At 37.4% G+C, this 14,899-nt stretch overlaps 1 protein-coding gene across 3 annotated transcripts in view; it reads left to right on the top strand.

Annotated features, from left to right (window-relative positions):
- The window catches only part of RDX (radixin), a 52,051-nt gene that overhangs the window by 21,805 nt on the left and 15,347 nt on the right, over positions 1–14,899 (top strand). For 2 of the 3 annotated variants that reach the window (XM_042456806.1, XM_042456805.1), the window contains exons 5-13: positions 2,218–2,492; positions 4,164–4,247; positions 4,499–4,645; positions 4,980–5,076; positions 6,854–7,017; positions 8,107–8,237; positions 11,038–11,198; positions 12,170–12,262; positions 13,429–13,686. In XM_042456806.1, the coding sequence (XP_042312740.1) occupies positions 2,218–2,492; positions 4,164–4,247; positions 4,499–4,645; positions 4,980–5,076; positions 6,854–7,017; positions 8,107–8,237; positions 11,038–11,198; positions 12,170–12,262; positions 13,429–13,686 (1,410 nt within the window). The remainder of the gene's footprint in view (positions 1–2,217; positions 2,493–4,163; positions 4,248–4,498; positions 4,646–4,979; positions 5,077–6,853; positions 7,018–8,106; positions 8,238–11,037; positions 11,199–12,169; positions 12,263–13,428; positions 13,687–14,899) is intronic. The other variant, XM_042456807.1, reaches the window with a different exon arrangement.

Here is a 14,899-nt window from a genome sequence, read left to right as displayed (position 1 = left end):
TGATACTTGAAATTGTTTGTTTCTTCTGGATTGCTTTCCTTTGGGGAACTCAGTAATATTTGGTACTGGATATTGTCCCATGTTCTGTCATTGCCCAAAAAGATGATTTGTGCAGAAAGGGGTGTAGGCAGTGGTGGGCATGCTTCAGATCTTTTCTGTGTATTGGAAGGAAAAGAAGCAACATATGAGCAGATGCTCAGTCTCCTTTCCTGGGGGACAGGTATCTTTGTCAGCCCTTTACTTGCTGTGAGTGGATGAGTTATGGAAAGAAGGGTGTGCAAAAATATCCTTCATTAATACTTTATAAATTGTTCCCTCTAATAACAATGTTATCTGGCAGATGTAGCTGAAATGGGCCGACCAAGAAGTAGTAGTAGTAGTAGTAGTAATAATAATAATAATAATAATAATAATAATAATAATATTTATTTATGTTTCCCCGCCTCTCCCGGTGGATCGAAGCGGGGTTACAGACTAAATAAAAACACAGAGTGTTTACATAAAAATTCAATTAAAAACAGCTAAAAACAATAAAATATCCAACATCATACAATAACAAGAGCATCATACACTGACAGGGCATGTTATTCATATCAGGTGGGGTATGCTCGGCTAAAAAGCTCGGTTTTAACCGCTTTTCTAAATGTCTCTAGCAAGGTCGCTGAGCGGATCTCCTCAGGAAGACTGTTCTAGAGTCTCGGAGCTATCATTGAAAATGCTCTTTGCAAAGTAGCAACATACTTAGAGGTTGCTATCTCCAATAGGTTCTTACCTGATGTTCTAAGAGTGCGGGGCAGATTATATAGGGAGATGCGTTCCCATAAATAACTTGGGCCCAAGCCATGTAGGGCTTTATAGGTAATAACCAACACCTTGTACTCTGCCCGGAAGCAAATAGGGAGCCAGTGAAGATCTTTTTAAGATAGGTGTAATATGGTCGAACCTTGATGAGCTGGTGACCAATCTGGCTACCATATTTTGCACTAACTGAAGCTTCTGAGCTTGGTGCAAGGGTAGCCCCATGTAAAGTGCATTACAGAAATCTAGACAAGAGGTTACCACAGCGTGTACCACCGTTTCAAGGTCCCTTTGACCCAGGTAGGGTCGCAGTTGGCGTATCAACCGAAGCTGATAGCAAGCACTTCTGGCTGTCGCATCTCCCTGAGATGTCAATTGCAGGGATGAGTCCAGAAGTACTCCTAAACTGTGAACTTCGTCCTTCAGGGGAAGTGTGACCCTGTCCAGGACAGGTTGGCAAATTTCCTTCCTTAGGCCCGAGGAACCTATCATAAGTATTTCCGTTTTCTCTGGATTCAGTCTGAGTTTGTTTTCCCTCATCCAGCCCATTAGTGGGGTGTAGCCACATGCTCAGCTCCCCCCTCCCCAAGGTTTGCAAAGGTATAACAAGTATGGAGAGGAGTAATGACACTCCTCCTTTAAAAAAAAATCAATAGTCAACTTAGCCCTAGCGCTGAGGTCTGATGAAAATAAAAAAGTGCCGGGGGTGGTGGAATGGAATAACTTATAAGACATTTTCTTTGAAGAGTGCATGACTGTCTGGAACCCTGAAGAGAAGCCCTCCATATGGTAACATTTTGTTGCAAGTTCCTTTTGGTGTGCCGTCATGAGAAAATATTTTACTACAGTCTTAAATACAACTATTTCCTTGTTTGTAGGGCTAGTAAACACTTTGGTACAGAATTAGTTTTTATCTCTTAGCACTGTTCTTCATTAACATCTCAATGCTGTATAAATGGGAGCTTGCCAGATGTATGTTAATACACTTGAAAAGTCTGGTATATGTAATGCTCATTAACTCAGCAGTGTTTGACAAGCCCATGCAAAAATTATTTCTTCTAGTAACTTTTAGAAGTGGACTGTGTTTCTGGTATATCGTTATGAATTTGTGTTTGACTTCATGAAAAAAATCTAATACATATCCCATCGTCTAGGTAGAGTCAAGGCTTCAGGACTGCATTTGTATAATGAAAAATTGGAGTGACACAAAAATACAATAAAGACTTTAAGTGGTTTTATGTAGCCTCTGAAACCTGTCATGTTTTCCTAATTCCTAATTAATTATTTAGATGTCTGTGTGAATCACAAGTCCTTCAATGTTGTGCCTTCTAGAGTTGAATTACATGTAATAACCAGTAACTAGATTGCTTTTTCTGATACTCTTATATGTTCTTTACCTTTCTAAAATTCCTATTTCAGGTAACACAGCAAGATGTAAGGAAAGAAAATCCACTTCAGTTCAAGTTCAGGGCCAAGTTTTTTCCTGAGGATGTATCTGAAGAATTGATTCAAGAAATAACTCAGAGACTTTTTTTCCTGCAAGTCAAAGAAGCCATTTTAAATGATGAAATTTATTGTCCACCTGAAACTGCTGTTCTGCTAGCTTCTTATGCTGTTCAAGCTAAGTATGGTGATTACAATAAGGAAATACATAAGCTAGGATATTTGGCCAATGACAGACTTCTTCCCCAACGGTAAGCACAAGTTTGTCAAAGTCTGTGGGGTTCATCAGTTGAATGTTAAAGCATGCTTAATGGTCTAAGTAAAACAAAGTTAATGTTAACATGTCACAACAAGACAGATTTCAATACACCATTACTATATCTTTAAGAGCATACCTTGTTAATTGAGGCAGCTTCACACATAACTACAAGTCATATTTTAGCACTTCATGGCTTGTTGTGAGATGTAAAGCTGCTTCCATTAACAAGTCACAAACTGCAATCTGAACCTGTGTTTCGTTGCTGTCTTACAAACTCTGGCTTGTTTAAGCAGTGGCTTGTCATGACTTCTCAACCTGCAACTATGGCTTATCCATGCCGTGTTTGTCCAGCTACCCTCCCCAAAACAAAAGGAGTGGAAGAGAAATAGGGAAGATAAGCCACCATTTGGTTGTCTGCCATATAGTTGGTGGCTTAAAGAACAAATAATGGTTAACAGAAAGCATAGCTGATTGTAACATAGGAATGTCTCCATAGTCTGTTGGTAATTAAACCAAGGAAAAAACTCAAGCTACTCAGTGTTAAAGCAAAATTTCCTGTTTATACCATTTTATTTGATAATTGGCAGTAAGTACAAAAACACCATTCATTCTCTTGATGACTAAATGAGTAATCCACTCACAGGTGGGTTATTCCCCATGCCAGTTGGCCAGGGCAGGATTCCAAAATTCTGGTACAAACATTACAAATAGGCTGTTAAAACTGATGCATGCATCTGTTGAAGTACACTGGAATCAGTGGAAATGTTTGCCATATAAATGTGTTAGTCCTTAGGATGCTAATGTTGCAAATGTTTTTACTGCAACTAATTAACATGGGTACATGCTACAAATTTAACTGATGGTGTCATGATAATTCCAACTGTTGTGGCCACAAAGAATATAAGCATAGTTGATCTCAAATATAAGCCATTGTTGTTGGCTACACAGTCTCTTTGTTCAAGGAGCTATTTTCTTTAATAATGAGATAAAATTAGCCCTTTTGACTAGAAACTAAAATGGAAGGTGAAAAGAGTATCAATCCAGTTTTCAGGAGGCAATCCCATTCCAGTGTTGCACCTTAAGCAAAGAACTAAGGGTAATGGCTTCTGTTGCAATCACTGGTAGCATTATTTTTATCATTCTTATGTCATTAAATTTCTTCGCATTTCTGAAGGAAAGTTTGACAATCAGTTATATAGATCAGCCACATTTACTTTTATTTACCGGTTCTATTATTGTTTGTGGTATTAATTTTGTTTAAACAGTTGTAAGTACCCTGTTGTAGAATGTGATATGACAACTTCCTAATTAAAATAGTTAAGATAGGACGGATGAGAAGTCCAGAGTCTCATTGTAGCTGAAACCATAAAATAGACTAGGCAGAGGTTTATTTCATCAGTACCATTTTCCAAGGTTCAAAAGCCAGCTAATGTCCTTCAAGACTATTTGCAGCTGTTTATTGAAATGGTTTTTTTTTAAAAAAAAAAAACACTATTTCAACTTCTCCTTTTATTTCTTGCTTTAAATGTTACTGTTCCAGATTACTACTGGGTTCCATATACTCTGAGAGCTCTTCCACATCCCTCTATTTGTCATGTTGTTGTAGACTAGGTTTTGCATAAAACTCAGCATATACTTTTAATGATGACCTTTATTTTCCCAGTGTGCTGGAACAACATAAATTGACAAAAGAACAGTGGGAAGAGAGGATACAGAACTGGCATGAAGAGCATAGGGGAATGTTAAGGTAAAGACATTTTGTGAATTTATTAGGGAAGTAAGCATCACTAAAACTAGTGGAACTTATTTTTAAACAAACATGCATGGGATTGCCTTGGAGATCCCATTGAAATTGGTGGATGTTTGTATCTAGGTTGTCAGTGTGCATTCATTAATTTTCATTTGGACTTAGTGCATGCAGTTTTGAGCTCATGGCCACTTCTGTTATTACAATAAAGGTAGACTTGTGCTTTATCTTTGTGTTCTCTTCATTATCAGGGAAGATTCCATGATGGAATATCTAAAAATTGCACAAGATTTGGAAATGTACGGAGTCAACTATTTTGAAATTAAGAACAAAAAGGGAACTGAGTTATGGCTTGGTGTCGATGCATTGGGTTTAAATATTTATGAGCATGGGGACAAGTAAGTAGAGCAGAACATATTTCAATACCCTCAAATACTTTTCAGAGATCTCTCTCCTTAATAATATTTTTCTTACTAGTAAGGCCAGCATATTCTTTTTAAAATATGACCTAGGAAGAGAATCTGAGGTGAAGAAATTAATCTAATGGTGGAGATGGGCCTGGTTTTTTTTCCTTCCATTCTTGTTTAGTTTGTGTTTTAAAAAATCAGTTGATGAGCAAGGCATCTGTCTTTTTATCCTTAATACTATATTTGTATGGGTTTTTGGGGTTTTTTTTGGCAAAGTATATGTATGTGTGCTGTTTTACTAAGAATTCTTCTGTCCTCACTAAAGGTTGACACCCAAGATCGGCTTTCCTTGGAGTGAAATCAGAAATATTTCATTTAATGACAAAAAATTTGTGATAAAGCCCATCGACAAAAAAGCACCTGTAAGTAAATCTTGTTTAAGCCAGAGAGTGACATAGGTTTGCCCATTATGCACTTCTCTGATTCTTACTATTCTCAAGTATTTCATGCCTTTCCTAGTAGGTTTGGAAATAGTTCCATGCCACCCTTTCCCACACACTTTTGTTGATTGCCAGTCTGTTTTGAATTAAAATATTAAAACATAAGTTTGCTTCTTTGAAGCAGAAAATTGTAGGCTGGTGCAAATTCTAATTTGAACTTCATTTAGTTTTGAAATAAAGAAAGGAAGCATTGAAGGTGAGTCTAGGCTAAGTTTAGTCCACCATTCTCTTTTCAAGGTAGTCTCTGAAATGCCTCTGGGAGAGCTTAAATAGGCATGGAAATGGTGCTCATTCTGTGTTTCTCCCAAGTATCAGGAGCTTTTGTACAAGCTATTTCTACAAAGGGGAATACTGTTTATTAATGGTGGCTTTAAAAAAAGAATTATACAGATTCATAGATGGTAAATGGAGCAATCCACCACGTACTGATTGGCACATGGGAATAAACCCCTCTGTTGTGGATTGCTCTTCCTGCCATCCCAGAATGAACCTCTCCTTCTCAGTCAGAAGGACAGGAAAACAGAGAAAGGATATTTGATTAAGCGAATGTGTGCATGCATGGTGGGAATTAAAAGAAGGGACCTGCAGCTACTGTGGTCATTTGACCAGGCATAAACTGATATGGTGAACATGTGCATTCATAGAAACACCCCATTGCACTGATTTGACTATGTGATAGAGGTCCCATGTGGCTTTCCAAGGGATCAATAAAGGGATCAAACTGGGGCAGGATACTACACTGTGGAGCTGGGATACAGTTGTCGTGTAGATTCGGTACAACTGATTAGCAAACTAAAAATCCTGAATTGTAGTATTATATGGGGGTAAAAGTTCTCCACATGCTAAACATTTAAAATGTGTTTACTCTTACTACCTTAAATTGAAATTCCCCGAACACTTTGGCCAGGTGCTCTTGATCCCAACTTAGTTGTCCCTTTCTGTATGCATATTACCTATTTCCACATTTCTTTCTGAAATGGGATGAATAACTGCAGCTGATATTTTAAAACATAGCGTACACCATAATTTATCAGTGCTTCTTTTAATTCTTTACATTCAACTTGCTTTTCCATTGTCGCTATGTTGATGTTTTTGAGAACTTTCCACCATAACTTTAGATTTTTTTTTGGTACATAGTTACACATCTAATTTAAATTTTGCAGTATATGAGAATGGGGTTTCTTTTTCTCTACATAACTTCCCAACTTTGTTTAGAGATTTGTTTGGACCTTTCCCCAATCTGGTTGGACCCTTGTTATACGCTGGGGTTTGGTTCCAAGATCCCCGTGTATAACAAAATCCGTGGATGCTCAAGTCCCATTAAATATAATGACATAGCAAAATGGTGTCCCTTATAAAAAATGGAAAATCAAGGTTTGATATTTGAAATTTATACTTGTTTGGAACATTTTCAAACCATGGATGCTTGAATCTGTGTATAAAAAATCCGTGTTTAAGACGGGCCGACTGTAATTTGATGTCTTCTGTAAACTTGACCATGCATCTCATCATTGCTAATTCCAGATTATTTGAGTTATTTAATTAGTGAGTGGCTAATGAAGATTGTTTCATTAGTGGGTGGCTAGCATGTCAGATATTGGAATCTCATTTAGCAAGCTAGAGTATCAGAGTTATTTGTAAATCTGTGTATTTTTAGAACATAGATGGGATTTCAATAACTTCAAATATTTTTTATTAGGATTTTGTTTTTTATGCACCACGCCTGAGAATTAATAAGCGAATATTGGCACTGTGTATGGGAAACCACGAGCTATACATGAGGAGGAGAAAGCCAGATACAATTGAAGTACAACAGATGAAGGCCCAAGCTAGAGAAGAAAAACACCAAAAACAGTTGGAGAGGTATGATATTGACATTGGTCTGTGAACAGGGACTGGAAAATTATTGGATTTTAGAACTGGTTTTATAGTCCTGTTCTCCCAAAAATAGTACAACAAAGGAATTTGAGGTAGACCTAAGGAGGAAAAATATGACAGTCTTCGACTGTTTTTAGAGACAATGCACTGAAAACAGTACCCGCAGTGTAAACTATTGTTGTGTTGTGTTGTGTTGTATAGAGAGAGAGAAGGAATATTCATTAAGGTTCCTTGGTTTTCTTTGACCCTGGCACAACAAAATCTGTCCTCCTGTAAAGTTCAGCAAGAGCAAGTTACTTGCTTTAATTGGAATCTGGATGCTTTTGGATGAAACAAAATGCTTGTACTGGTTATTATTATTGTTATTATTAACATTTATTTATAGAGCGCTGTAAAATTTGCACAATGCTTTACGTAGTAAAGATCAAACCAAATAAAAAAAAGCATCCCAAGTGGTGCACAGTCTAATACAGCAACATTACAAGATTAAAAACATCTCTAAAATAATACTAACTAGTATAAAAGGAAGACAAAGAAACAACAAATTAACAGCCAGTGATTTGGAATGCCTCCTGGAACAAAAGTGTCTTCAACTCAGCCTTGAAATTAGCCAAAGAAATAATGGTATTCACACACTTTGTCTCAGAGGATGACAGTGGCAAACCCTCTCTGAAGAAACTTGCCAAGAAAGCCCCATTATAGGCTTGCCTTACGATCATCATAAGTCAGAAAGAACTTGAAGGCCCACAACAACAAGCTGGCATGTTAGCCACAGTGATTTCAGATGAACCTGTACTAGATAAACTGAATATTAATCCTGGAATTACCAACTGTCAATGTGCAAACAGTTTACTAGTTCAACTTCACAGCTGAATCAGGCCATTTGGTGATCTTCAGCTAAAATGTTTATTATTCCCTTTTGTTTTGGTTTCTACCTTGGTATTTATCTTAGTGGCTTGTATTTTTTAGAATAAATTTGCATATTTGGATAAGTGGATTTACTCAGGGACTGTAATTTAAAATGAATATAACTTGTACCTCTGCTTTGTATATATCTATTTCTCTTTAATTTAGAGCACAGCTAGAGAATGAGAAAAAGAAAAGGGAAATAGCAGAAAAAGAAAAGGAAAGAATAGAACGTGAAAAAGAGGAATTGATGGAACGGCTAAGACAAATTGAAGAACAGACAATGAAGGCGCAAAAAGGTGAGTCCTTGCTTCATGTTTATTTGTCTTAATAACGTGTAGAATGCATTGAAGAGGGGAAAAACATTGTGTGTTATGTGTCTAATGAATTTATGCCTAAATTGAATTGCTAGTTACAACTAGTGTAGATACTGAATTAATTTGCTGAATGTTAAATTAACACTTATGTAAATCCCATTGCTTTGATGGACCTATTCTAGTTTGGATCAGACTTCGATATCGCTCTGCATGATAGAAGGCTGACTGCTAGTTTAATAACACAGATTTGATGTGCATACATTTTTTTAAAATTACAGCCTTTTGTCTTTGTGTCTGAGCTCAGTTTGTGCACAATGGTCTAAACTAAGGCTTCATGTGATTTTGAGGAAAATGAGAATTTTCAGTGTCTAATTGTAATTTTGGATGTAATTGTAATTTTCTACTTCTAACAAAAGTAGAAACATAGACCAAAATCAAATTCTGTTGGACAATGGTAAATATGACATGATGTTCTGCTACTAGGTGTGCATTAAATTTTAATTTTTGAACTACAGTCAACCCTCCTTTTTCTTTGGGGATCCATTCTGGACCCCCTTGCAAAAACGTATTGGCTTGAATACAGATGTGGGGGTGCACGGGTGCTTGCCATGGGATGCAGCCTATTCTCCATCTGTTCGTCTTTTAATCTCGTTTGTATAGGTCAGATATTTAAAATAAGAATAGAAATCTATATGGAAAAATCACCTCCAAGAGAAAGAAAAGGAATGACAAAGCATGAAAGAAATGTAATGAATATAAATCCACGTGCTCCATATTCCAGTGCTCTGGAAAAGTACCATTAAATTTACTCCCAGGGCATTTCTAATCTTTAAAAATAAAGGGTTCACATTGTTAAATGCAGTGACTTTTGGCTTCTTTGTAGGATTTCATACCTAGTTTTAGTGATACACCTGTTTTTTTAAAAATTTAGTTTCTGAATTATAGCCCAACTGACCTATGATATGACTTATCAAGAGTTGCTTTAAAAACAGTGTCATTTTAAAGACATTAGAATTGGACAAAGGACTGTTTGATATATTTAAAAAATGATTCTTTAGATCAAACTTAGGGGGGATACCCAACCGCACCTTGAGGCACCAATGCACTCTCTAAAAAGAAGCTGCGTAGAGCAGCTTCTTTTTAGGAGCACCATAATGGGGCTCATGTGCCATGACAATGATGCTTCCGGTGAGTGCTGTTTGGGCGCATGGACACTCACGTGTCATTGTCGTGTACCCTGTGTGGGCAGGGCCGTGGCAAGATGGTACATAGGCACCACTAGTAGGGCTGGGCCCATATGGACACCCAGCCCTCTGGAGCCTTAATTTTGGCCTCAGACCACCGCAAAGCGGTGGTCTGTACCGGGCCTTATTCTCAAGATTTAGAAATCTCTTTAATAATTTGCTTTAAAGCACTGAGGGTAGTAATTGTCTAATCTGTGCTGATTTTGTGATGTGCTACTGTGCTGCAAGAAATAGGCAATGTAATTAAAGGTACTTGCAGACCCAAAGCACTTGCCCATAGAGGTCAAACACAAGAAGACAAATGCAAAACCATACTTTGCTGATACAGACTTACTGGCTAGCTGTAGTTTTGCCCAAATCAGGCAATCTAGGAAGCAACTGGAGTGGTTGAAGTGAAACAACTGAAACAATCTATCAAGGTTCCAAAAACATGTAGCAGTGGGAAAGCGTAGGCATCTGAACATGCTTTCTCACCACCACCACCCTGATGTAAGGGCATAGTTACTGACTTTAAAACTAGGTACAGTTCTCTGAAAACTGGAAATATTTATACATTTATACTTCTGAAGGAAACACAACTTGGAAAAATTATTCCCAAACTGCCAGGACTCCCAAGCCACTATTGTTGCTGGCTACGCTGAGGGAGTGGTGTGGTAGTAAGCAATTCTGGGGGTTGTAGTCCAAAACTGCAAGGAACAGGAGAAGGTGTCTTATATTTGATCACTATATATATCCATTTAGCTTATTCCTGTGTACTGAGTGACAGCAGCTGTTCTGGCTCACAAGCAAATTACCTATCCTATCCTTGGCCCGCTGATCCTTTTAACTGGGCATGCTAGGGAACCTGAAATTTCGTGTCTGGAAAGCTTATGCTGTATTGCTGAGGGTTTTTTTTTTTTTTTTCCTCATAAGTTATCTTTGCTGTCCATGTGCATTTACCTCACATTCAGCCACCTTGAATGTCATTTGTTTGGTGACTTGACTTGCCCTTGGGCTCTCTGTTGGTTTTATACCTCCCCTTCAGATATAATTTTTAACAGTGGGAGATTTGTCTGTGCAAAATTTATGGCAAGCCAAGCAGAAAATTGTTTTAAGGGCTGTGCCTGTGGCATTATTTCAGATGAACAAAATCACTAGCAGAAGAATAAAGAAGTCACACACTAAAATAGTCAACTGTACTGCAGTGCAAAACTGGCATTAAATTATAATCTTTATGTATTTCAGTTGCTGTACAAACAGGTCCTAGCTAATCTTATTGAATCAAAATTTGCTCTTTATCTTGGAAAGTAACGTGAGACTCTTAATCTATGCCGTCTTGGAAATCTGCAATTGCTGCTAATGTTAGAAAGCAATGTGAGACTCTTAAATTATGTCTTTTTGAATTTTTTCAATCTATTTTATTGAAAATTTAGGCCATTCCTTGGCAGTTGTAGCTCTTTGTCTTTATATACCACAGTTTGCAAGATTAATCTGCATAAATTGAAAATATGGTTTTGTCTATGAGATTTTTGGGTCATCATGTATAAATATCTGTACAGAACTAGAAGAGCAGACTAGAAGAGCTCTTGAGCTGGACCAAGAACGAAAGAAAGCAAAAGAGGAAGCAGAACGCCTGGAGAAAGACCGTAGAGCTGCAGAAGAAGCGAAAGCTGCTCTGGCAAAACAGGCTGCTGATCAGATGAAGAATCAGGAGCAGCTAGTAAGAAGTTACACACAAAATTTGAATATGTAGTATCTAGGAGAGCTGGTTAAAACTGATATATCCAAGATACAAACCAGTTGATTAACTGGTTCAAGTCCATAATGCTATGGTGTCACCTGAGCAGGAAAATACAGTATAGTGTCATTATTGAATCAGATACTGTGATGTACACTGGGCAGCAAAGGGTGAAAAAGAAGTGCTATTTTCCCTCATATTTGAATCTATAATCTCCTGTGTAGCAATATGAGATTCATAACCTTAATTTATGTTAGACCACTATCTCAGTGATGGTATCCTTAGTATGTGCTAGTGACATTTCCCTGGGTCCATTGGGAAGCTCTTCCCAGCGAAACATTCCTGGCTCTTTTTCTTCTGAGCTAGTCAGAAAAATTATTATTTTGCAAATAAATGTTAAACTTTAATCTTTATCTTATTTGCTGAGTGATTCTACACATTATACACAGCTACGTTGAAAATAGTCACTTCATATTTTGTTAACATGGGTAAATTAAATGACTTATACAGATATCATGCCAAATAAAAACATTCAGCAACCAGCAAAATAAAAACACCCGCCCAAACACCTGAGAAAATAATCCATTCTATTTTATGGTATGTTATTTTTTTTAAATAAAAGAAAATAATACCACATAATAATATTTTATAGCACAAAATATTATGTGGTATTATTTTCTTTTATTTAAAAAATAACATACCATAAAATAGAATGGATTATTTTCTCAGGTGTTTGGGCGGGTGTTTTTATTTTGCTGGTTGCTGAATGTTTTTATTTGGCATGATATCTGTATAAGTCATTTAATTTACCCATGTTAACAAAATATGAAGTGACTATTTTCAAAGAAGCTGTGTATAATGTGTAGAACCACTCAGCAAAATTATGGATCCTTCCATTTAATGCAGATGTAAGGTTGGCACAAAGCTGTTAACTTTTTTTTCTTGTTTCTTAGGCAGCAGAGCTTGCTGAATTCACTGCTAAGATTGCACTTTTGGAAGAGGCCAAGAAAAAGAAGGAAGAAGAAGCCTCAGAATGGCAACACAAAGTAATCCCTCTGTGCATGAAAACTGGGTTTTATGAACTGTATGCCAGAATTTTCAACAAGGCATTTCTCAGCAATACTGAGATACTGAGCTCAATCCAGAGTTAGTCATACATACGAGTTGGTCTGTTGAAATCAAAGTGACTTAAGTTGGTTGTCAGCTTGACAATAGATATAATTAAAGTTGGACTGAATCCTTGGTATACTGGGGGGGGGGGGAGATAACGTAATACCTGAGATAGTCAATTGCTGGGATTGAAGTATGCCTCTCCCCACTGTGCCCCAATTTTCCTTCACTTTTTTGTGAGGAAGGAAATTACTAAAAATACCCTCTGTACAGACCACTGAAGGCAAATTTCACAATGTTTGGAGCCTTGCTGGATTGTTTTAGGTTTAGAGGAAGCTTAAAAAACCAACAACCCAGTGAGTAAACAAGAGATTGCCTAGTTTATTTCTTGATAGAAAAAAATGCCTCTCCAGGGCTTAAAACACCTTGTGGTTGGGGGCAAAGGCATCCTAGGCGGGACAGCTTAAATTTCAAAATAAATTCTCCCAAATAATGGAGGGCCCTGATAGTATCACAAAAACTTTAGACTGAGCTTTCCTATCCCTGGTTCAAAATTTCTGCTGCCCTGTTTTTACTTACACTACTTATCCCCCTTAACAGAAGTACCATGTTAGGGTCTGCATCTTCTTCTCAAGCAGCAAGTAGTATGACCATGTGCATTATGGATTCAGAATCCAGTTCAAAGATATGCTTGGGTACCTTCAGGAGCTTATACGTACCCAAATAATTGCCTATTCTTTGTTTCTCTGAAATCCCAGAAAAGTGTTACCCCCCCTCCAAAAAAAACAAACCCCACTGTTTTTTTAAGTTGTTTTGATAGGCCAGAGGAAGGGGGAGGTGCAGCATAGAGCAGTAATATCTGTTGGCCTCTGCTGAACTAATATTTTACAAAGGGCTTTTTGAGGTGAAGAGCTGCTCAGGTTGGCATCTGATTTATTCTTGAGACTGCTTGTTAAAGTGATCATATGCATATAGTCTATATAGCCAGCAAATGTGTTAGAAGTTCAAGTCTAGTCACTCCATTCTAAATGTACAGCTTCTTGGTCAGCTTTTAGTTGTTTGTGATGCATGGGTATTAAATAATCTTTATTACTACTCTTAGGCTTTTGCAGCACAAGAAGATCTAGAAAAGACCAAAGAAGAACTGAAGACTGTGATGTCAGCTCCTCCCCCGCCTCCTCCTCCCCCTCCCCCTCCTCCGCCTGTTGTTCCACCAACAGAAAATGAACATGATGAACAGGATGAGAATCATGCTGAAGCTAGTGCAGAATTGGCCTCTGATGATGCTGTGAATCACAGAACCGAGGAAGAGCGTGTAACGGAAACACAGAAGAATGAACGTGTTAAAAAACAGCTCCAGGTATTGAAAGCTTACTGTCACCTATCATAATAGGTGACAGATAATTATGCTCCTATTGGGGTGTGGTATACCCTCCTCAGGAGGATCTTCTTTTCAATTCTTGCATATAGGATCCTAGATAGGTTTACATATATTTCCCAGAACTACCATCTAGGGTGTGTGTGTGTGTGTGTGTGTTAGAGAGAGAGAGAGAGAGAGAGAGAGAGAGAGAGAGAGAATGTGTTCCTGTTGAGTATGCAGAAGAAGTTCTTCAGTTCATTGGGTTGGGGCTGTAACACATGCAGATAATAGTATGTACTTTCACACATCTGAACATCCCTCTTATAATTAAAAAATAATTTCATGTGGTGATCACGGTTAAAACAAAATGCAATGGGAGATCTTAATTCAGTTTATCACTAGTGCTGTATTATGAAATGGAATTATTTGGGGATTGTATGGTAGTTAGGAATATGGCAGTCCATGCGATTTGGCATTTAGTGCAGCATGCTCAGTGGAACATTACATGAAAATTAATATTACAAGTTGTACTTGTTCTATCTGAACAGTGCCCACTAAGTCAACACTTTGAAATCTAAGATCAAATTATATTTTCATTGACTCTCTTAGACTATACTGTTTTGCTGACTTTACTTTTTAAAGGTCTTTAGGCCTTTTAAATAATGCATGTAAAAGCACTGTTTATTTTGGAAGGGCATCAAAACCAATAAGTGAGTTTTCTGGAAATGTATGAACAAGCATTTTGTTCTCAAGTTGTAGTCTACTGAGAAATAGAGCATTATTTCATATTGCATATAGAAGTTAATTGATCCACCCCAACAGGGAAATTACCTCCCCCCAACAAACCCCAAATAACTTAGTGCTCCCATCATCATCATCATCATCATCATCATCATCATCATCATGTTCTACCACAGAATTACTTGAGCCATGGATTTGGCAAGCTGTCAGTGTACAAAGAATTAATACAAACTCTGCTTTTTGTTTTACACCATCAGTTCCTTTTGGCTAGTAAAGCCTCCATAGAATATGTAAAAGAGGAATTATATAACTATAGGTGACTCTTCAAAAACAGCATAAGGTTGAAAACAGCCTTAAACTGACTTGTTAAAATCCTTGAATAGCTAGGGAGTTACTATCCTTTTCCCCTCTGCATAAATGTATTTGTTTTATGTATAAATTCAGGCTGTATGGTTGGATGCTTTTAGGGCAG

The sequence above is a fragment of the Sceloporus undulatus genome, chromosome 3 (genome assembly GCF_019175285.1).
Source record: "Sceloporus undulatus isolate JIND9_A2432 ecotype Alabama chromosome 3, SceUnd_v1.1, whole genome shotgun sequence".
Lineage (NCBI taxonomy): Eukaryota > Metazoa > Chordata > Lepidosauria > Squamata > Phrynosomatidae > Sceloporus > Sceloporus undulatus.
The sequence above is the reverse complement of the archived record's forward strand: the minus strand, read 5'-3'. Positions and strand labels throughout refer to the sequence as shown.